General features: G+C 36.0%; 1 protein-coding gene across 5 annotated transcripts in view; it reads left to right on the top strand.

Annotated features, from left to right (window-relative positions):
• LOC129237406 (uncharacterized) overlaps positions 1 to 22,430 on the top strand; it is a 105,410-nt gene that overhangs the window by 79,900 nt on the left and 3,080 nt on the right. For 2 of the 5 annotated variants that reach the window (XM_054872132.1, XM_054872133.1), the window contains exons 4-8: positions 2,635 to 2,715; positions 9,633 to 9,741; positions 9,831 to 9,954; positions 16,319 to 16,454; positions 17,887 to 17,943. In XM_054872132.1, coding sequence (XP_054728107.1) covers positions 2,635 to 2,715; positions 9,633 to 9,741; positions 9,831 to 9,954; positions 16,319 to 16,454; positions 17,887 to 17,943 — 507 coding nt within the window. The remainder of the gene's footprint in view (positions 1 to 2,634; positions 2,716 to 9,632; positions 9,742 to 9,830; positions 9,955 to 16,318; positions 16,455 to 17,886; positions 17,944 to 22,430) is intronic. The other 3 variants (XM_054872135.1, XM_054872134.1, XM_054872136.1) reach the window with 3 other exon arrangements.

Below are 22,430 nucleotides of genomic sequence, written 5' to 3'. Positions count from 1 at the left end.
ATTCGTTTTCAGCGCATAAAAAACTACAAGAAACAAGTTCAGCCATTCTAGAAACTGAAAAAAGTTAAATTTCGCAGGCCTGTGTAATTTTTGCAATTGGCGTCGTACGCCCATCGCGGCAGTATACAACCAGATAAGCACTGGAGTGCGTAAAGGTCAAAATACAGTTTTTAATCACGCAAAATATGAAATTTTTTTTATTTAGTAAAAAAAAATTTCAAATTTATAATTTAAATATTTTTCAACACTCAAAATATATAATTCTTTTTATTTATAATAGTAAAAAAGTTATTCAAAAACCAAATTGAATGATTGACTTGGCGTCACCTTGCATTTCTGCGTATAATTCAGAAGTCAGTATGTTTCTATTAAACATTTTTTTAAAAACATTGCTATGTGTGACAGATAATTCAGTGAAATATATTTTTTTTTGTTTATAATAATAAAACTGAATTCACCCAGAAGTCGACTCAAAGTCTATTTACACACAGCAGTGCCGTGCCAGTTCAGTATAAGTGTCAATGAAAAATAAAATATCGTTGCTTTAGGTCTGACATGTCACATTTTTTCACCAGTGCTGCTTCGGTGCCCGGATTCGTTACTTGTCGTTACGTCGGCAATGATAATTTTGCGTATTTCACTAACGAACAGACGTTATTCTATTGGAAATTGTCTTTGAATGGATGAAAAACGAAGGTTATGTGTGAATTGCTATCATTGACTGACACCGGTACTCAACTGATACCGCACTGATGTGTGTAAATAGACCTTTAGGCGGCTGATGCCTGCCACTGCTGATATGCTTTCGGATAATCTTTAAAAACTTGCATTTATCATATAAACATTAAATGCTTGCATTGGGTATAAGAACTCGAGTCCATGCGAATTTTTAATTATTTACTTATTTTTATTAATTTATGTATTTGTTTATAATCGCAGTCGACTTAGATGCATTCTACTTTCACCCACTAGTGTATATACACTGCGTTAAATAACTACAGCTAATAGGAGTTATTGAGAGGTGTTTTTTTCTTATTAAAATTAATATGTTTTTTTTTATGAAAATATAGTTCATTATCGTATAAAAATCATATAAATCCGAATTTCAAACTTTGAGGAAATTAAAAAAAAAATTCAACCAATTTTCATCAATTAAAATTTTTTAGAAAAGTTTCGAGTACACAATTTTAAAGCAGATTGAATTCATGCTGGTTTTTGGTTATTTTTATTTTTAATGATATTAACTTTTTGCACATAACGAATTCTCAGCATTTTTTATATGGAAGAAACCACAAAACGCAAAAAAAATTGTCAAAAATTGACGCAGTTTTTGAGCCACTTGAAGCTTGCACTTTGTTGTACTGAAATTTAAAGGGCTATACAACTGCATACTCAAAATTTTTGAAGTGTGAAATTATTAATGCATAGTGCAGCTTTCCCCATGTAACGAATGCTCTAAATTTTTTTATGTGGAAGAAACCACAAAATGAAAAAAAAAATATAAAAAATCAACGCAATTTTTCAGCCACATAAAACTTTAAATTTAAAGGGTTATACAACTGCATACTCGAAATTTTTCTAAAAATTCGGAATGATGAAAATTTATTGATTTTTTTTTTTTTTTAATTTTAATGATGTTTGAAACTTGCGTTTATATGATTTTTGTAGGAGAATGAAGTATATTTTCATGAAATTTTTTTTTTAAATGAAATAGGAAACACAATTTTTTTAAAACTTGTAAATAATTTCCTCTTTGTTGTATCAAAATTCAATAGGCTATAAAACAGCATACTCGAAGTTTTTCTAAAAATTCTGATTGATGAAAATTTGTTATTTTTTAATTTCACAAAATGTGAACTTGAATTTACATGGTTATTGTAGGGGGATGAAGTATATTTTCATGTAAACATTTTTTTTAATTAAATAAGAAACAAACAATTTTTAAAACTTGTCAATGAGTTCCTCTTTGTTGTATCAAAATTCAATGGGCTATAAAACTGCATACTCAAAGTTTTTCTAAAAATCCGATTGATGAAAATTTGTTATTTTGTTTTTTTAATTTCACAAAATTTGAACTTGAATTTACATGGTTTTTGTAGGAGAATGAAATATATTTTCATGGAAATTTTTTTTTAAAATTAAATAAGAAACAAAAAGATTTTAAAACTTGTCAATAAGTCCCTGAGCCACAGTTTTTTAACGCACTGTATACTTCTACTCCCCCTGCGTGTGCGACAAATAGTTCCACCTCCGACACTAACCTGGCACAAAATGTGAGAATTTAATTTGTCATTTACCTGCCATTCACCCAAATCATTCACGAAATGAGTTACCAAAACTGCACACACACACACACGCATCTTATCTTAAGCTTATCTACCTCAATTTGCTATATTAAAATTTCCGACTCTTTACTTCTTTTCATCTGCATTCGTCACTACTTGATGGGTTTTCGTCGCATATACATATGTATGTATGTCTGTGTGCACACATACATATGTACATATCTGTTTCTTTTCACCCACAACTCAAATATATCACGCCTTTCGTCTTCAACACCCGCGCAACAACAACTTCCAACTGTCTGCATCGAAATGTTTCGAATGGAATGAAATGAAATGAATTTGTTTTTAGCTCGCGACGGTTACATTATTTATTGTTATGGTGATTGTAATCGCAAATTCGAGGAGGCTCTACAGGCGCAGCGTAAAACAGGTGATGGCGATGACTTAATGAAAGCCATTTGGCTGGATATGTACAATGAGCAACTAACACGCCGCAAATAATTAGCGCGCAATCAAATGCATATATACATATACATACATACATACATTTTTATATATATGTGCATATAACTAAATATAATAATTGATATGTATGTGCTTTTGGTCCACCAATACCATACCCGAAAAAATAATAATATTAACAACCGCAAAATATTCTTCATACTCCAAGCTGCAATCTAACAAGCGAGTGGAAGTGCAAGCGTGTTGCTAAATAATAACAACTGCAACAACATTAAAAGAAGCTTTAACCAAAGTAATGGCTTAGAAAAGAAGTGAAATTTTGTTAAGTATATAATGGAGGCGAAGGAACTCCATTTATTCTATTATATATTAATCCGATAATCGTGGAACTCCGTTGACTGGGTTGCATTTATTTCTAGGTATTCCATAGTCATTTTTGTATGTGTGTAAGTGTACATAAAGCAAGCAAAAAAGACTTCTCGTCGCTGATAACTCTAATGGGCTTCCTTTCTATTTTTGGTTTTTTTTTATTTGGAAATCTGAATACGTTTTTCGGTTGTTTTGGTTTTTATTGCGTTTTTACGACCTTTCTCTGTTAAGCCGATTTTTGCTTACGTTCGCATGTTTTGTTGTTTTGTTGTCATTCTTGTTTAGATTGAGTGTTTGTTTGTTGTTGCTTCGGTTCATTATTTTTATTTTACTATTCACCAACATCTCTTTTTGGGTTACAATGGTATCTATGTATGTGTCTAGCCTATAAAGTAAGTGTCTTCTGCTGTTTGAATATGAAATTAAAAAATTAAAAATGTAAATTTTGAAATAAATGTGTAAAAAAACTATTCCAGATTTTGTGTATTTCTTCTAGGCATCCTAGGAGTTGAAATTAGCATGCAACCACTACACCCCGTGACTAAAATTTCAGCAGTTTTGACAATTTTTGTTTTTTTTTCCTTTTCTTGAATATTCGTTATTTTTGTATAAAAAATATAACTCATTGTTAAGGGCGATTACTTAACCAGGTAACTGTGATTGACGAGTATACGCGTCATGGAGAAGTGGCAAAATTTTGTGTATTGACGAGTATACTCGTCATGCGTATAAATTAGTGACCATTGGCTATTTAAATAACAATTTTTGAGAAAAACTACACATATTCTCAAATTTCAAGATGTTTAGAATATTTTGAGGCTATGCCGGAATAAAACAAACAAATAGAAAATATAAACAATTTGAGATGATGCCATGCTTCCCCGTATGCACTGGTTGAAAAAGTTCATCAGTTCGCGTAATGAATTTATTTATGTGCGCTGATAACGTTTTTTAGATGTTAACCTAAAAGGGGCAAAGGCAAAAGTCAAAAAGTGGATGTATAAACTAGAAAGCTAACGCGTGTGTGTCAGTGCATATCTTACCAAGTGTCGGCGGTTCCTATCAAATAAGTACAGTGCAACGTAAGAATTTCAAGTGCGTAAATATTATAAAGTTGTCCAGAAGTTCTGTAAATTACTATTTTTTTATTTTTAGTTCATTTGCCCCCAATTTTATAAAATTAACCCAACTTTTTCATCCAATATCTTACCAGCGCAACTTACTCTGTGATTGACGACTATACTCGTCATAGCTCAATTCTGGCGACACAAAACTGTGCGCACTTTTAAATGGGAGCGCCACAGTTAACTGGTTAAGAGGTATCGGATTTTAAATAGAAATAAATCAACGGAAATTCAAATAATTTTTGTGTAGAAGCATTCATGACAATTATTTTTTAAAGACAATCCGCTTCAAATGTTGGCCGCAACTGCGCTGAATGATTCGCTGCAGGACCTCCGTCGATATCTCGTGAATACCTTTAGTCATGTGGCCTTTCAATGTCTCAATCGAAGCTGGTTTATCCAGAATGCATTTAGACTTTACATACCGCCGCAAAATAAAAGTTCAAAGGTGTGATATCACACGATCTTGGTGGCCAATTCACTGGTCCGAGACGAGCGTTAAATTGCTCACCAAAACGACGACGCAATAAATCTATTGTTTCACGGGCTGTATGGCAAGTAGCGACATCTTGTTGGAATCAAATGTTGTGGAGATCGCGGGCTCCACTTTCCGGCATCAAAGAGTCAAAAGGCGCGAGTCCCGTCTTTGAAGAAATATGGGCCGATAATTTTCTCAACGCGCGATGAACTCATTTCACAGAGCGTCGATTTTCGTAATAAAATTGTACGATTTGTAAGCGTTATTGTAGTGTAAGTCTTTCCATGAAGAAATGTCAATGAATACTGAAAAAAGTATGTATTTAGTTTGACAGTAGTCACGCGTGTTCTGTCAAAAGAACCTTATTGGAAAAAGTACCTCCTATTTGATCACCCTTTATATGAAGCAAAAACTATTTATAAGTCTCCAACTACTGCGTTGCGCCGCTAAATATGCATCTTAGGTGTCTTTTGCATACCTGAGGTAACGAGAGGGAGATTTGCATTGAGGTAGATCGCGCCAATTAAGAAGAAGAAAAGGTAAATTTTTTGAATATCGGTCTTAATGATATCGTCACAGGGAAGCACTGCAGGCAATACCAGATGTCTAGCTGCTAAATACTTCCTATACGCCAGGCCAAAATGCCATGCGGCTCACAGGTCTAGTTTTTGGCGAATGACTGTTTAAATTTCATTGCAATCGATTCATTTGGGGGCAAGAAAATGCAAAGCTAGTTAGAAAGTGTGTAAAGAAATTAAACCGGTATCAGAACAAGAAATTCCATTTGCTATTTATATTTGTATAACTAGCGAACTAGCAGCACTGCATGCCTAAGTGTGCAAATAGGTGATCTTCTTTTAGTTCCGATGTTCGGTCAAAGACTGAAGTCGATAGCGAAAGTAACGGACTTCGTTAAAATTAGTGAAAAGCGATCCACTAAAATGATGATAGTTGTCTCACATTCAGAGCCACGGTAAATATTAGATGAGTCAGTTAGTCACATGAATATTTGATTATGACCTCAGTAAAGATATGTCAACATAATCAGCAGTAGGTAGAAAGGTATGGGGATCGGCCAACGAAAGCGAGGGTCTGAAAGCAATATTGAAAGTTTTTTTGTATCATTCATCCTGAGTATGTTCCTGTTTGACAAGTCCATAAGGACTACCTGGAGGCGGCTCTGGGCAGGTAATTTCCATTCGCACCAAGCACTAACCGAAAGCAGCAGGATATTGCAGCACGAAAAGATTACCACGGCTATGTCCAATAATTAAGGGAATGGTGGAATCATTGTGGAAAGTTAAGGGGTTATATACCTTGTGAGCCCGAAAAAATGGACGATTGTTATAATTTTTTTAAAATAAGGTTTAGAACTTTTATTCGAATGAGGCATATATCATACTGAAGGGTAACTCTCGAAGAATACATTTTGGAGTTTTTATTTTGAATAATGTTATTATTTATTGTTGATATCGCCCCTCCCCCGAAACGCCGTTTTTTAGAAGAAGCTGCCGTGAGCAGCGCCTGAGCAGCTCAACTGAAAAAAAAAAATTAAATGATTATTGTAGAAAAATGTTTTTAAGTGAAACCGCTTTGCACCGAAAAAAAAACGATTTTTGAGGGGTTGAAAAATTAAAAAAAAAATTAGTTCCAGCGAACTATGCAAATATTTATAAAACGTCAACCGTTCAAATTCACGAGGTTGTAACTTCGAATAATTAAAAAAAAAGTTTATGCAAATCGGTCAAATAGTTTTTGATAATTAATGATGACCGCGTCGGTAATTTTCAAAAAACACGACTTCGAGATAATGGCACCTAAAATGTTGCGTGCACTTCATTTATGGATAAGGTCGCGCGCTTCCACGGTCTGTAACTTTCGTTCTAGTGCTCCGATCTTTATGACTTTTTGAATTTATATTTTTAAGATGATGTACTTTTAGAATATGCCATAAAACACGTTTCGATTTTTTAGTCCAACACAAGGTATATTATATAACCTCTTAAAAGAAGATCATAACTTATGAAAGTCGATTATAAAATTTTGGTCATGTTATAATAATATATGTTTTTATGTTTTGTTGACAAACTTTTGGAACTTTATTGCCGCTCCTCGTGGCATATGTAGAGAATGTATCATAATGTTGGTGAGGCTTTAGCAACAAAAACCATCTCAAAGGGGACTCAGAGACTCCAGAGTGATACTTTCTTAGTGTTACTTATGTTATTTTATCTTTTTTCTGAAATATACATAAAAGGACTGATATGTGAAGGAGGGTTTTTGCTTTTTTAAAGATTCTGATTAAAAAGTACAACATTTTGATGGCTATTCTTTTAGATTTGTTCAATTTTTGTGAATTTTGTACAAAGTTTGGAGCTTTGGGTCATATGCATTTTGCCGTAGAATGCACTACAACTGGTTAATTTTTGTACCATAGCATCTGCCATCCAATCAATCTAGTAGTAAGAAACTCAGCGAAAAGATCTGCTAAAAGACTGAAAATCTCAAGACAATTCTCACAGAGGCTTTCTGGTCACAGCAACATTCTGGGTCCAAATGGACGATCAGACCACGTAATTCCACGAGTTAAATTTGGCAAAAAGCCTAACGTCATTATAGAACAAAATGGATGGCAGAAAGGTCTAGAATACACATACATTCCATATAATTTCTTTACAAATGGATCGAAAAATGGCGGAAGGCGTACGACCGACTGTCCGCAGTTTGATCTCCAAAAGTCTCCTTAATTACTGTAGTATATTTCAAGCTGAAATCTATGCCACAACAAAAGCAGCTGAATTGGCACTAGAATTAACTCCTCTTAATACTTGGACAAACATTTTCACTGCAAAGCAATTATGGCGCTTTGGATTAACTCGGAATGCGTGCAACACTGCAGATCCAAAATGGATGAACTTTGCGGAAATGGGCATGGCACTATTTACTGGATACCAGCACACAAAGGAATAGAGGGAAATGAGAAAGCTGTTGAGTTCGCGAAGGCAGGTATACACTTGCCGAGATTGAGCACGTCAGACGTATGCCCATCACTCTCCTTTCTGAAAACGTAACTGAATGAGGAACTAGCTCTCGAAATGCAGTCGGTGTACGGACACTCAACCGCGTACAAACCTGCCATAATTTTGTTAAGAACTTGGAATACGAAAACTACAAACTTTATTTTATCACACTCTAGAAAAGACTGCAAAATATTAGTTGGAGTACTGACGGGACGCTGTTTGATCCCACATCACGACGCCAAAATGGTATTAGTTCTGAGCGATGCGTGCAACATGTGCAATGAAGCGAATGTTAGGGGTACTTTGAAGGACCTACTTTGCTACTGCCTTGCGTTTTGTAGGATTCAACGAATGTGCCAAGGATCAACATATTTTTCATCCTTGAAGGATGAAGCCTGAACGGCTTGTTAAACTCGCGAAGACGTACATTAAGATTTGCATAAACCAATATATTTCACTCCTAATACATAACACTGGTAACACAATGGATACTAGAGGTCTATGGGAGATTTTTTCACAGATCAGGCAGTACTACCGAACCTAACTTTGGTACCACAGCTGTCTACCCCAAAAGAATTTTCCTCACAATATTCCGCATAAAATGGTTCAACATATTTGATATGGGTAAACTTTGACTGAGTAGTAAAGTCCTCTCTCGACGAACAAAACTAACAGCCCACAAGGCTCTCATCATGCCCGTCCTAACGTATGGCGCAGAAGCGTGGACGATAACAACATCCAATGAAGGGACCCTTGGAGTATTTGAGAGAAAAATTCTGCGGAAGTTTTTTGGACCTTTGCACGTTGGCAACGGCGAATATCGCGGGCGATTGAACAATGGGCTGTATGAGCTTTATGACAACATAGACATAGCGTAGCGAATAAAGATCCAGCGGCTACGTTGGCTGGGCCATGTCGTCCGAATGGATACAAACGCTCCGGCTCTGAAAGTATTCGATGCGATACCAGTTGGTGGTAGCAGAGGAGGAGGAAGGCCTCCTTTGCGTTGAAAAGATCAGGTGGAGAAGGACTTGGCTTCACTTGATGTGTCCAATTGGCGCCGGTTAGCACGAGAAAGAAACGATTGGCGCTCTTTGTTAAACTCGGCCAAAATCACGTGAGCGGTTACCGCGCAAATTAAAGAAGAAGAAACTGTGACCGCTAATAATTCAGATGTAAACTTGAAAAACCGTGTAGGCCATTATTTTTCAGCATTTATTAGGATTTATAATCAGAATATTGATATTTTGAAAACAATTGATTTTGGGCGTTGGGAATTGCTTGTTGTTCAACGAGTACTAAAACAAACACAAATCTACTTATACACATAGCATATATGTATGTACGTGTGTATAAAAAATGAATCAGTATAAGTATAAATAATTTTCGCATATCTACTTGCGTGTACAAATGTATGTATATATGTATGTATGTATGTATGTTCTATCTGCCTTATAACTCGCCATAACCTGCTCGCTATTGCAACGCCACTGCACTTTAACCCTTCAAACCGCGTGTTGACTTTTTCCAGAGTTTTCCACCACATAACTGCGCTAAACAACTGTACACACTAACACATGTACACATATGCGTATATTTGTACGTGCATGTGTAGGTATTTATTGCAGGGCATTACACTGACTCACTGCTGCCTTTTGTCCAATTGACTCGTTGCGCTGGCCCTTTTACTCCCATTTTCAATGCAAATTATCAACATTAATGAAATTAATAAAACAACGGTGTCGCATGCGCCTACATACATTTGTGGCATATACATTGTTCCTTTTTTGTTTTTTGTTTCTCATTTGCATGCGATTCACAATTTCACTTAATTGAATGCATTTTTTCTCTTTTTTCTGCCTTCTCTCATTGACATATCTGTGCGAATTTGCAGTTTCGTTGGAGGAGTCACAAATTGAGTCGCCACCATTGACGCCGGAAAAGGTGCTCGAATTAATTGAACAGGCCTATCCAAATCCGGTCACACCAGAAGATTTATCTAAGTATGTATGAAATTTTGGTTGACATAGAAATGTTGACAATTTGTGTGTTTATTTTTTTCCAATTTTTTTTTCTTTTTAATTTTTCGCAGAGATTATGGCTGGGAGGAGGAAGATGTACTATTGGTATTCATGTCACTTAAGGAGCGTGGACTTATCAAGTCGATGGAATACAATTCATACACAAGAATACATCATGAAGACAAAGAAATTAAGGTAAGTGAAGGAAAGCCTGACTTATGAATAATTTTTTCTACATTCTGTGTAAAAAGTATCCGGCATAGTTAAATAAAATACTAGTATGTAAAGAAAAATGAATTTAACAAAGGCCAAAAAATAAGCAGAAACCATTTAGTGTTTTGAAATAATAGTTTTGTATGAGACATTTCTATATCCAAAAATATTTTGAAACTATTTTCAAGATGTGCAGGGCTGTGAGCTTTTAAAATTGAACAGCTTCTGTTGAACGGATTTTGGATTAAAACAAATTATAGAAAACATACGCTAATATACGCAGCTTAATCTTCTTCTTAATTGGCGCAATAACCACTTACGCGACTTTTGTCGAGTTCAACAAAGCGCGCCAGTTGGACACACCAAGTGAAGCCACGTCCTTCTCCACCTGATCTTTCCAACGCCGAGGAGGCCGCCATCTTCCTCTGCTACCACCAGCTGGTACCGCATCGAATACTTTCAAAGCCAGAGCGTTTGTATTCATTCGGACGACATGACCCAGCCAACGTAGCCGCTGAATCTTTATTCGCTGCGCTATGTCTATGTCGTCGTAAAGCTCATCGTTCCATCGCCTGCGATATTCGCCGTTGCCAACGTGCAAAGTTCCAAAAATCTTACGCAGAATCTTTCTCTCAAACACTCCAAGCGTCGCTTCATCGGATGTTGCCATCGTCAAAGCTTCTGCGCCATACGTTAGGACGGGCATGATGAGAGCCTTGTAGAGTGTTAGTTTTGTTCGTCGAGAGAAGACTTTACTCCCCGATTGGCCACTTAGTCCAAAGTAGCACTTATTGGCAAGAGAGATTCTGCATTGGATTTCAAGGCTGACATTGTTATCGGTGTTAATGCTGGTTCCTAAATACACGAAGTCTTTTACAATATCGAAATTATATCTGTGAACAGTGACGTGGGTGCCGATACGCGAGTGCGCCGACTGTTTGTATGAAGATAGGAGGTACTTCGTTTTGTCCTCGATCACCACCAGACCCATTCGCTTTGCCTCTTTATCCAGTTTGGAGAAGGCAGAACTAACAGCGCGTTTGTTGCGGCCGATGAAGCCAATATCATCGGCATACGCCAATAATTGTACGTTCTTATAAAAAATTGTGCCTGAGCGATTAAGTTCTGCGGCTCGTACGATGCTCTCCAACATCAGGTTAAAGGAGTCACCCTGTCTCAAACCTCGTTTGGTATCAAACGGCTCGGAGAGGTCCTTCCCAATTCTGATGGCGCTGCTGGTGTTGAGCAACGTCATCTTGCATTGCCGTATTAATTTTGCGATAAGATAACTCCTTTTTGTACTGTCGAACGCAGCTTTGAAGTCGACGAAAAGATGGTGTGTGTAGATTCTCCTTTCGTGGGTCTTTTCCAAGATTTGGCGTATTGTGAATATTTGGTCGATGGTAGACTTTCCAGGTCTAAAGCCACACTGATAAGGACCATTCAGTTGGTTGACGGTGGGCTTCAGCCTTTCACACAATACGCTCGCTAGAACCTTATAGGCGATATTTAGAAGACTAATCCCGCGGTAATTGGCACAGATTGCAGGATTGTCCTTCTTAAATTCCAATCGGCAGGCATGCTTTCATCCGACCATATTTTGCATAGAAGCTGATGCATGCACCTGAATAGCTCAGCCGGCAGTCCGTCGGCTCCCGCGGCTTTGTTGTTCTTTAGACGCGTAATCGCTAGTCACACCTCGTCATGGTCGGGTAGCGGAACGACAATTCCGTCGTCAACGATTGGGGTATCGGGATCTTCACATTCTTTGTGACATGCGCAGCAGTCACTATTTAATAGGTTCGAGAAGTTTTCCCTCCATAATTTAAGAATGCTCTGGATGTCAGTCACCAGATCGCCGTCTTTGTTCTTACAGGAAAACGCCCCGGTCTTGAAACCTTCTGTAAGCCGCCGAACTTTTCGGTAGAATTTTCGGGCGTTGTTTCTATTGCCCAGCATCTCAAGCTCCTCGCACTCACGTATTTCGGCTTCTCGTTTCTTCTGTCGGATAATACGTCTCTCTTCCTTTCTTAGCTCTCAATAGTAGCGCAGCTTAATAGTATATAATATAATTATAATATACAAAAAAATTTTTGACACTTATTTTATTAAATACAATAATTTTTTATAATTTTACTAAAATTTTTTTTATTAAATAATTTTTTTTTTTAAATTTAATATTTAGTGGATTTAATATAAGCAGTTTAATATAATATTGTAATAGAAAAGGGTGAGAAATTTGTTTAATTAAATTAAATATTAAAAAAAAATTTTATTAAATTAAATTATTAAATTATTATTTTTTAATTTACAAATATTTTATAAAAAGAAGTGTCAAAAAAAAATTGTTTAATAAAATTTAATTTTAAAAAATTTAATTTATTGTAAAAAAATTTTTTTTACCAAAAAATTATAAAAAAAGGATTGTCGAATAGTTTGAGTTGGTGAGGTCAAGGAGAAATAGCTTTATTTGATTCAGCATTAAGCTTAAAGTTCACACGAAATCCAGTCGGCAAAATGCAAAAGCAAATGAAGTAGATAATCGGTAGCACGCCAATGGACTTGCTTTTGCGTGTGCTATTGTAAACGACCCTATTGTAAACCCAATATAAAAATTTACGTGGAGTTGCAAATAAATATAAATCTATGACATATCGACTCAGCAATAGCAACAAATATTTGGGGCCCCTTCAAACGAAAAGCAACTTAGGTACATGCAAGAAACAAGCGAAGAATGATTGGATGACAGATGAAATATTACAGCTTATGGATGAACGCCGCAAATGGAAGAATAAAAATAGTGAAATTTACAAAAGATTGCAAAATGATATACGCCGCAGAATTCACTCTGAAAAACACGATTGGTTAAATAACCAAGAAATCGAAAGACTACACAATGACTTCAATATGCACAAAAAAATTGAAAGAAAAAATAGGGATACGTAGAAAAAGAAGCCGGTCAGTACTTGTAAACTCACACAACGAAATTGTTTTGAAAACAGATGAGGAAAAAGCTATTTGGGAAAATTATATAAAAAACCATTTTCACTGATAATAACAGATCAAACTACAGTACCCTACACAATTGCTCTCCGGTATTCCGATAAGCAAAAATTAAATCGAAAATGCAATTAAAAATATAAAACCAAATGAAGCTACAGGACCTAATCTAATTCAAACTGCAATTCTGAAACTTATAAACGACGAAAATCTACAACTCCATGCTAAATTTTTCAATCAGGCATATATACCCAGCAGATTGGCTGAAATCAACGTTTGTTACCCTTACGAAAAAACCCAATGCTTAGTACGGCAGTGAATATAGACTGACAAGTCTAATGAGTCACGCATTAAAAATATTTCTTAAAGTTCTACATAACAGAATTTACAAAAAATGCGAAGAAGAAATGGGTGAAATGAAATTTGGGTTTCGTGGAAGAATGGGTACTAGAGAAGCTTTATTCTGTGTCCAGATGCTCGTTGAAAATTGTAGTGATGTACTAAAATATGTCGTTGTATGTTGCGTAAACTACGAAAAAGCATTTGACACTATGCAACATGACAAATTGTTCAATATTTTAAGATCCCCGAATATCGATGAAAAGGAAATCCAAGCAATTGAAAATTTATATTACCACCAAACAGCGCATATTGTAGTTGATGGTGACCGCACTGAAGACATACCGATTTCGAAAGGTGTTCGAGAAGGCTGCATACTCTCTCCACTGCTCTTTAGTATTTACTCCGAAAGAATATTTCAGGAAGCATTCGAAAACATTGATGATGGTATTAAAGTAAATGGCGTCATTATAAATACCATCAGGTACGCCGACAATGGAACTCTACTATGTGACAGCTTGGCTGGCCTTCAAAAACTGGTCGACAAAGTTGCAATGCACAGTCAACTATGCGGCCTGAAAATCAACAAAACTAAATATCATACATACATGCTTGTTAGCATAAGAAATAAAGGGTGATTTTTTAAGAGCTATAGGTAAGTTTTTCAAAAAAACACACGTAAAATATCTGAATAGACATGAGCTTTAACGTAGCCCCACAAAAAATAATCTAAAGACATTATATCGCACGATCTGGGTGGCCAATTAACAGGTCCCGAACGTGAAATAAAATGTTCACCGAACTCACCTCTCAATAAGTCCATTGTTACGCGTGCTGTGTGGCATTTGGCACCGTCTTGCTGAAACCACATGGCATGCAAGTCAAGCTCTTGCATTTTGGGCAAAAAAAAGTTGGATATCTTTTCACGGTAGCGCTCACCATTCACAGTTACGTTACGATTCGCAGCATCTTTGAAGAAGTACGGTCCAATGATACCTCCAGCCCATAAACCGCACCAAACTGTGACCCTTTCTGGATACATTGGTAGGTCTTGCAATTCTTCTGACTGATCTTCATTCCAAAATCGGCAATTCTGCTTATTTACGTACCCATTGATCCAAAAATGAGCCTCGTCGCTTAACACAATTTATCGATAAAAAAGTGGATCTTCGGCCAACTTTCCAAGAGCCCATTCACCGAAAATTCTGCGTTGCGGTAGGTCGTTCGGCTTCAATTCTTGCACCAGCTGTATTTTGAAAGGCTTCACGCCTAAATCCTTTCGCAAAATTTTCCACGTTGTTGAGTAACATAGGCCCAATTGCTGCGAACGGCGACGAATCGATAATTGATGGTCATCATTAACACTGGCCGATACAGCTACGATATTTTCTTCTGTTCGCACTCTACGTAAAAGTGTTGGAGGTTTGATGTCCAATAATGTAAGTTTGGTTCTAAATTTAGTCACAATAGCTGGAATAGCCGCTTCAGTGGGTCAATTAAAGTGACCATAAAATGGAAGAAGCGCGCGATAAACTTTCTTAAGAGAACACGCATTTTTATAATAAAATTCAATGATTTGCAAGCGTTGTTCGTTTGTAAGACGATTCATGGTTAAATTATAGACCAAACCGAAGGTGTTTGACAGTTAAACAAAACACGAAACGTGCATCAGCTGTATAAACCAACTGTTTAAAAAGATAATAGCTAAAAAATCACCCTTTACATACAACAACACCTATTTAACAATCAACAATGCTCCTGTAGAAAGAGTAAATAAACTTAGATACTCAACGAAAACTGGGATGCCTCAATAGAAATAAGCTGTCGCGTTGAAATGGCAAGATCCGCATTTCTTAAATATGGCAAAGTCCAAAAATGTCAATCTTCAACTAAAAATGCCGCTTCATAAAATACTATATATGGTCAGTTTTGCTATATGGCATGGAAATATGGGCCATACAACTCTCCGCCATGAATAGACTGGAAGCATTTGAAAGATGGTTTCTCCGGAGATTGCTCAAGATACCATGGACCGACCACGTTTTTAATGAAGAAGTGCTGCGAAGAGTTCACGGCGACAGACAACTAATCAAGTGCATCAAACGACGAAAAACTTCATATTTGGGGCATATTCATGTTGCAACTCATATTGCAGGGCAAGATTGATGGAAGAAGAGGTATCGGGCGTAAGCAGTTTTCTTGGTTGAGGAATGTAAGGGAGTGAACCGGTATACAACGTGTGAGTCCCCTAGAGACCGTGAATTATTTTGAAATATAGTTCAAATTTTAAATTAACAAAAAAAAAACAATTGTAAAAAAAAATGTTATTACTTTTAAATTGTATAATCGCTTATATTCGATTGCGAATAGCAAATAAAGAGATTGTAAACTAAGCCATAATCAACTCGATAAAGTCGTCCGAGTGGGCCTGTTCAATAAGCTTTGGATGTCAGCAAAGATGAGTCAGACACCATAAGTTGCAATCCCCATGAATGCGCACATGGATTTCTATCCAACGGTTGTGTCTGATATTTCGAAAGCCATGGTCCTCTGGTGTATGCCTATGTTGGTTTGTCAACAGTCGTTAAGCCACTATGTATGAGGACCAGCTACTGGCCTCAGAAATTGAGGAGGTCTCATTGTTGTAGCTGTCACCGAAGGCAAAGAACTAAAATTGGTTGGACGAGAACTTCATTGACATAACTGCATCACTCTAAGGCATTACTTTGCTCTACTGCTTCTGCACGTCAGCAGTAAGCCGCTTGATAACGAGCGGCTTGATTTTAGGTGAAAACTTTGAATAGTAAGAAATTAAAATTTATAAATTAAGTTCTAGTGTTCAAAGCCCGTCTACAAGTGGTAGGTTTAACTTTTATTCTTATTAAAAAAAACACTTTTGATTAATTCTATTCTCTCTTACACCTTTCATACTACAAATTCCGGATACTTTTACTCAAAGTGTATAATATTTTCCATAATTTTATATTTCATAAATTATTTATTAAAGGTTGTTAAACAAATGCCCACAATCGCTTCGAATAAACAACCCACCATTGCCATTATAACGGCGCAATATTGTGAGAAACTTGCAGTGGATGCCATGTTGGAAAACAAGGAAACATTTGTGCGCTATACTACAGTCGGTGAGTTGTCACGCATATCTAACTGCATATTACACACATACTAGGGCGGGTCAATTTGTTTTCATTCCTGGCATATTCGGATTTTATATAAAATTATAAGAAAAGAGAAGTCCATTAAATGAAAGAATTATATCTGAAATAAATTTTTCGTACCACAAAATTTCCAAAGCTAAAAAAGACGCAGCTACCGAATTTGGAAGGTATCCTTACCGGACAATGTCCGTTAGATGTGCATGCGTTGAGACTTGGGATTGCTTCAAATCCTTTCTGCAGATGCTGTCTGGAGGACGAGGTGGAACCATCTAAGCACCTGCTTCTCAGCTCCTCTGCTTTCGTCGAGCAAAGATTTAGACATCTGAGCTCTCACTTTTTTGCTACACCTGCGGATATTGCGGGTTTAAAATCACACGCCTGGTGAAATTCATTAGTAGCTTGAAGCGGTTAATACGAACGTAATTAGCCACTGCTAGGCGTCATTCTCTAATCTAAAGCGCCTTCTACGTTTTTCCACCAGTTTGATTATTTTCTTCCTTCTGTTTTATCCTTCCCCGTATGGTACCAGAACGAACGAATTTTAATTATAAGTCCAAGTGGGTGCTCGCGTATGCAGCCATTTATCCCATCCTATCCTAAATTCCCAAGTTTTTATGAAAAAATAGCATTCATAGTGCTTTAGTACTTTATTGATCTTCCTATTAACTTCGCATTAACCAAAGATGGGTTCTTTTAAAATTTGGGCTGTTCAAAATTGACTTTAAAGTTATGCTCTAATGGACTTTTGCTCTAATAATGTTATGTAACTATAAGTGAAATCTGAATACGCTAGTAACGGTGTCGAAAACGAATTGATTCGCCCTAATACATGTATACAAGGTGGCGCAAAATTAATCATCCGATTTTGTTTTTGAATCATTTTTTTACTAAATAAAAGAAAAAAGTGATTTTGAGTTAATTTCTTAGTTTTTGAGTTCCATTGCTTGGCAGCTTAAGATGTACAGTACAGTGTTATAAAGAAATGTGTACTATGGGGTTAATTTCTTTTAAAATCTAGGGTGATTAATTTTGCGCCACCTTATATAATATATATATATATATACATATATATATATTTGTAGGTGATGCATTTTTGAAATTCCATGAGTCTTTCAGAACCTTAAATTATTTCTCCAAAATGCATTTACTCTCTTTATCTCTAGTTTTTCTTTCAAACTCAATAATATTAACAATCAATAATTACTGAAAATGGTTTTAAATACTAACGAATTGCAAAATTTTTCTTTCTCTTTTTTCCTACTTAAATTGACCTGACTATATATCGGCGATATGTCCACTGTCCACTACTTCTCCATTCCCACATGCAATGTCAAAAAAAAAAAAAAAAATTGACTCCCGAAAAAAATAAAAAACAAAAAAAAAAATTTTTTTTTATCAGACTCCGATCCCAATTTAACAAACACACTCAGAAAATCTAAAAAGAGAAGAAGATTCGGTAAGAAAAAAAATCTATTGTGTTTACTAAACCGCCAATTTCCTTTGTTGTGGTTTATTGTGTTCTTTTGTTGTCCACGTCTGGGTGTTCGGGCTATATGTATAAACCTTTGTTTGCAATATCGTACACATTTCTTATTCATTGTTTTTGTACATTAAATCTAAAGGCATACATATATACATACATACATAGATGCGTGTTGTGAGTTTATCGCCACGAATATACCTTATATACTACAAATATACCTGCACTTGTGCTCACATAGTTTTCAATATTCCCAATATTTTTTCTCACATTTTTTAAATATATAGCTTAAGAAAAACATTATAAAACAAAGTTTGAAACTATGCCCGAAATCAACAAAAATTTGACAAACTAAATAAAAAAAAGTTTTATCGAATTTGTAAATTTCTTAATCAGACTTTCTAGAAAGTTTCTGAGTACGCAGTTTTGTAGCCCATTTAATTGTAGTATAATAAATTTGAGGTCGTTTAAACATCGCGTTGATTTTTGAGAATTTTTTTTAAATACGATACTCGTATTAAGCATTTTTCCATATAAGAGATTTCCAAACGGATAAATTTGAAGTCGTTTAAACATCGCGTTGATTTTTGACAATTTTTTTTAAATACGATATTGAGCATTTTCTCATATAAAAATTTCCAAACGGATAAATTTGAAGTCGTTTAAAACATCGCGTCGATTTTTAACAATTTTTTTTAAATACGATACTGAGCTTTTGTTTTCCATGTAACAGATTTCCGAACGGATGCTCGGCTATGTAAGAAAATTGTCAACATTGCATACAAAAAACTAATATTGTCAGCATTTTTCCATGAGCATTTTTCCATATAAAAAATTCCAAACGGATAAATTTGAAGTGGGTTAAACATCGCGTTGATTTTTGACATTTTTTTTTAAATACGATATTAAGCTTTTTTCCATATAAAAAATTTCCAACCTGATAAATTTGAAGTCATTTAAACATAGCATTGATTTTTGACAATTTTTTTTAAATATGATATTGAGCATTTTTCCACATAAGAGATTTCCAAACGGATAAATTTGAAGTCGTTTAAACATCGCGTTGATTTTTGACAATTTTTTTTAAATACGATATTGAGCTTTTGTTTTCCATGTAACAGATTTCCGAACGGATGCTCGGCTATGGAAGAAAATTGTCAACATTGTATACAAAAAACTAATATTTAATATCAAAAATCAAGTCACTTTCTGAGCGGCTTCAAATTTACACTTTATTACACTAAAATTTACTGCGCTACGAACTGGCATTCCTAAAAGGTGCATACATTTGTTTAAATTTATTAAATTTGTGTGAAGTTTTCACAAAATTTGAAGGTTTGATTTGCAAGGTTTTTATTATGATGTAAGCTCTATTTCTATGAAAAAACTTAACGAAAGAATTTAGCATGAACAATTTTGCAAATATTGATGAAAATATAAAGTGGCTTAATTATATGAGCACCAGTGTACATACATGCGTGTAAAATTAATACGAAAGTAATATTAAAATTTGTGTGCCTACATAAATGAGTTTTTGATTAAAATCTCTTATCAACTCGTATGTATGCAAATATGTATTGCTGTATATCCCATAAATCACAATCACATTTAAAACACATTAGGAATAATCTCACTCAAACATGTTGAATTGTGCTTCAAAAATTTCATTAAAACTTCCCAGCCAAGCTCTTTAAATATCTGCGTGCTCATCAGCTTTATGTGGCCTGCGATGCCATTTTTACGATGAAGACTCAAGCTTCTACGTAGCCCCGCTTTTACTCTTGCGACTTAAATTTCATCAATCGTTGGCAATAGAAATCAGGCAAATCATTTGATCAGCCAGCAGCTCTTAATGTATTATTTATTCTCTTTTCCAGCCCATCCTACTTTGCATCAATATCGGCTTTGCTATTTTTATTCGCTTTAAAAATTTCATTTTATTCAAGTTTTACTTCAGCTAAGGTTCACAGATGGAAATGTTTCACTAATAACTTAGGTCTATATAGGTTTTGGTTTTGTTTTGTTCTTTTATATGGGACTGATTTCAAATGTATTGTATTTTTGTGCGCTAAACACAGTTCTGAGTTTCAAAAAGTGCCTATCACGGCATTAGGGGGTAAAGGCCCATTTTTTTCGTGGGTGAGTTAGAGTTCACATTACCGTCGCACTTACAGCGACCGTACTTTACAGCGGCGATGGGCGTGGTCACTAAAACAACCCCTTCTCCCCGTCTGGGGAGACACCCTTTCCGGGACTACTTTCTGCATTACTTTGGAAAGGCCCAGAACCGCATCCGCGAGCCATCTGCCATAACTAAATACGTGTGTTCGGCGTCATCGCTCGGCGTTTTGCCGTATAGGCACTTGTGATCGCCTACCTTGCCCATGCGGTATAGGTATATCCGGAAGTATCCGTAGATCAAGAGGAACTGAGTTAAGAAGTATTTAACTTCCTTGAAGTTCCTTTCGACCCATTTGCCTATTGATAGAATGAGTTTTGTTGTCCATCTGCCACTCGGTTCAATGTCCTATCGGCTTTGTTACCGCGTCGTGGTTTGGCATCTCCATTCGACGACGCTAGGGATGACGTGTTTATTCTTGGAGCCCCAAACATCCATTCATTCCTGGGCCATGAGGTCGACGGTTATCTTCCTGCTGTTCATAAAGACTGCAGCGCCAGAAACAGTGTGGTAGCCTGAGACAGCTCTGAGTGCCACTGTTCGTTGCGCAGGCTCCATGGCTTTGGCCTAGGCTTTGGAGTTTAGCGCATTGTCCCATACTTCGCTGCCGTACAGGAAAATTGAGCTTGTGGCTGCCATGACTAGCCTTCCTTTGCTCTGGGTTGGTCTACCGAGGGTAAAAACCCTTAAACCCGTCCTTTCCTCAAAAATATGATGCACTGGAGAAGTCAACCTATACTCAAATTAAAACTTGATTCTTATGCCATAATGACCAGGTACAAAAAAAATAGAGAACTTTTTATAAAATGAGTTTAACCCTTTAAGGTCCAGCGATTACGATCGAATTGGAAATTATTTTCAGCTAAGCTCATAAAAGTGAGGGTTCTTCGGGTCGCTGACTACAATTCATACGGTGCTAGTTTTTCAAAATCGGCGACTTGAAAAATCTCTGAATTTTGCGTTAACGCTATTGAATCGAATATAAAATAGTAATAATTGCGTAGACCTGTGTGGTTCAAGTGACACCCTTTGTATCCAGCTTTTTTTGAAGTATTTGAAAGCTGTGTTAAAAGTTTAGTTCACCTGCAATGTTGTGATTATTTCTGTGCTGGTCAGCAATTTGTTCAATGATTTAATTTTACTTTTCAATGGTTCGAGCTAAATTTTTCACAAGCCAAACTTCAAATGATTTTCCAAAAACTGTACCATGTCCGCAAAAAGTAAGAAATATTTTTTTTTTTGATTTTAGTACGAAAGCCAAATGTGGCAAAAATGTTTCAAATTTTCAATGCAAATAAATTTTCATCAAATGATACGGTGGCTTAATTTGAATCTTCATAATATCACTTTTCAAACGTCATGCAGTGTTACCAGATACAAAGAACATTACAAGAGGTTATTGAATAGGTGTTAGTGAGCGCTTAGCGTTGTAGAAATTTCATACAGTGTCTACCATTTAGAGTTCACTAAGCCTTGCCTATGTTGATATGCGACCCTTGAAAATTCCCGGACTAATAACCTCTGAAATTTCGATTGCCGAGCAGTTAAGGGTTACCTCTTCGGCCATTTCGTTACCTTCAGTAATATATTTTGATGTCTGTTCTCCAAATAAAAAGCCTTTATGACTATGAGCCAACTCCTTTTGTGCTCTCGGCAGTGCTTTAGCAGTCTCGAAATTAACGTTTTTCAGTCAAGATCCGTTTTTTTGCCTGACTCTACGAAGCAAAGTATGGCTATTAGTTCTGGATCATTCCGTGTTCAAGTTCAAGATTCTCTTATATATAGGTTTTTTCAATTTATTCGTTTTTGTGTGAAAGTTTTTATCAAAGAGGATCGTACATTCTTACCATAGTACTCGTAGGAGGTTTTATTAGCCTGAAGATACACTGGGAAGCATTATTTTTAATGAAGATGTCTATCGCAGCAGACTACAGATGACTTTCAAAGTCTTCGCTGGATATTGTAGAAGTTGGAGCAATAGGCCCCACACATGATTTCTAGCAAGTATATTCCTTTACTCATCTTCTTCGTTTGCAGAACTCGCTGTTTGCAACGGCATATGGCGCGAAACTCTTGCATCTCAACCGCCGCTTTATCGTATGGTTTTATCGTAATTTATTTATTTACGTAGGATTAGAATTTTCCTCGACGGTCTTTGCCGCATGAGTTTGTGCGCGTATGAAGCATAAAATTATAAATATATATTTTTCTATTAAATACAATACACCAAGCTCACACAACAGCTTAATTCAAGGAACTTCGTAGTACTTTATGTAGTACTGCC

The sequence above is a fragment of the Anastrepha obliqua genome, chromosome 2, assembly GCF_027943255.1.
Source record: "Anastrepha obliqua isolate idAnaObli1 chromosome 2, idAnaObli1_1.0, whole genome shotgun sequence".
Taxonomy (NCBI): Eukaryota; Metazoa; Arthropoda; class Insecta; order Diptera; family Tephritidae; genus Anastrepha; species Anastrepha obliqua.
The sequence above is the reverse complement of the archived record's forward strand: the minus strand, read 5'-3'. Positions and strand labels throughout refer to the sequence as shown.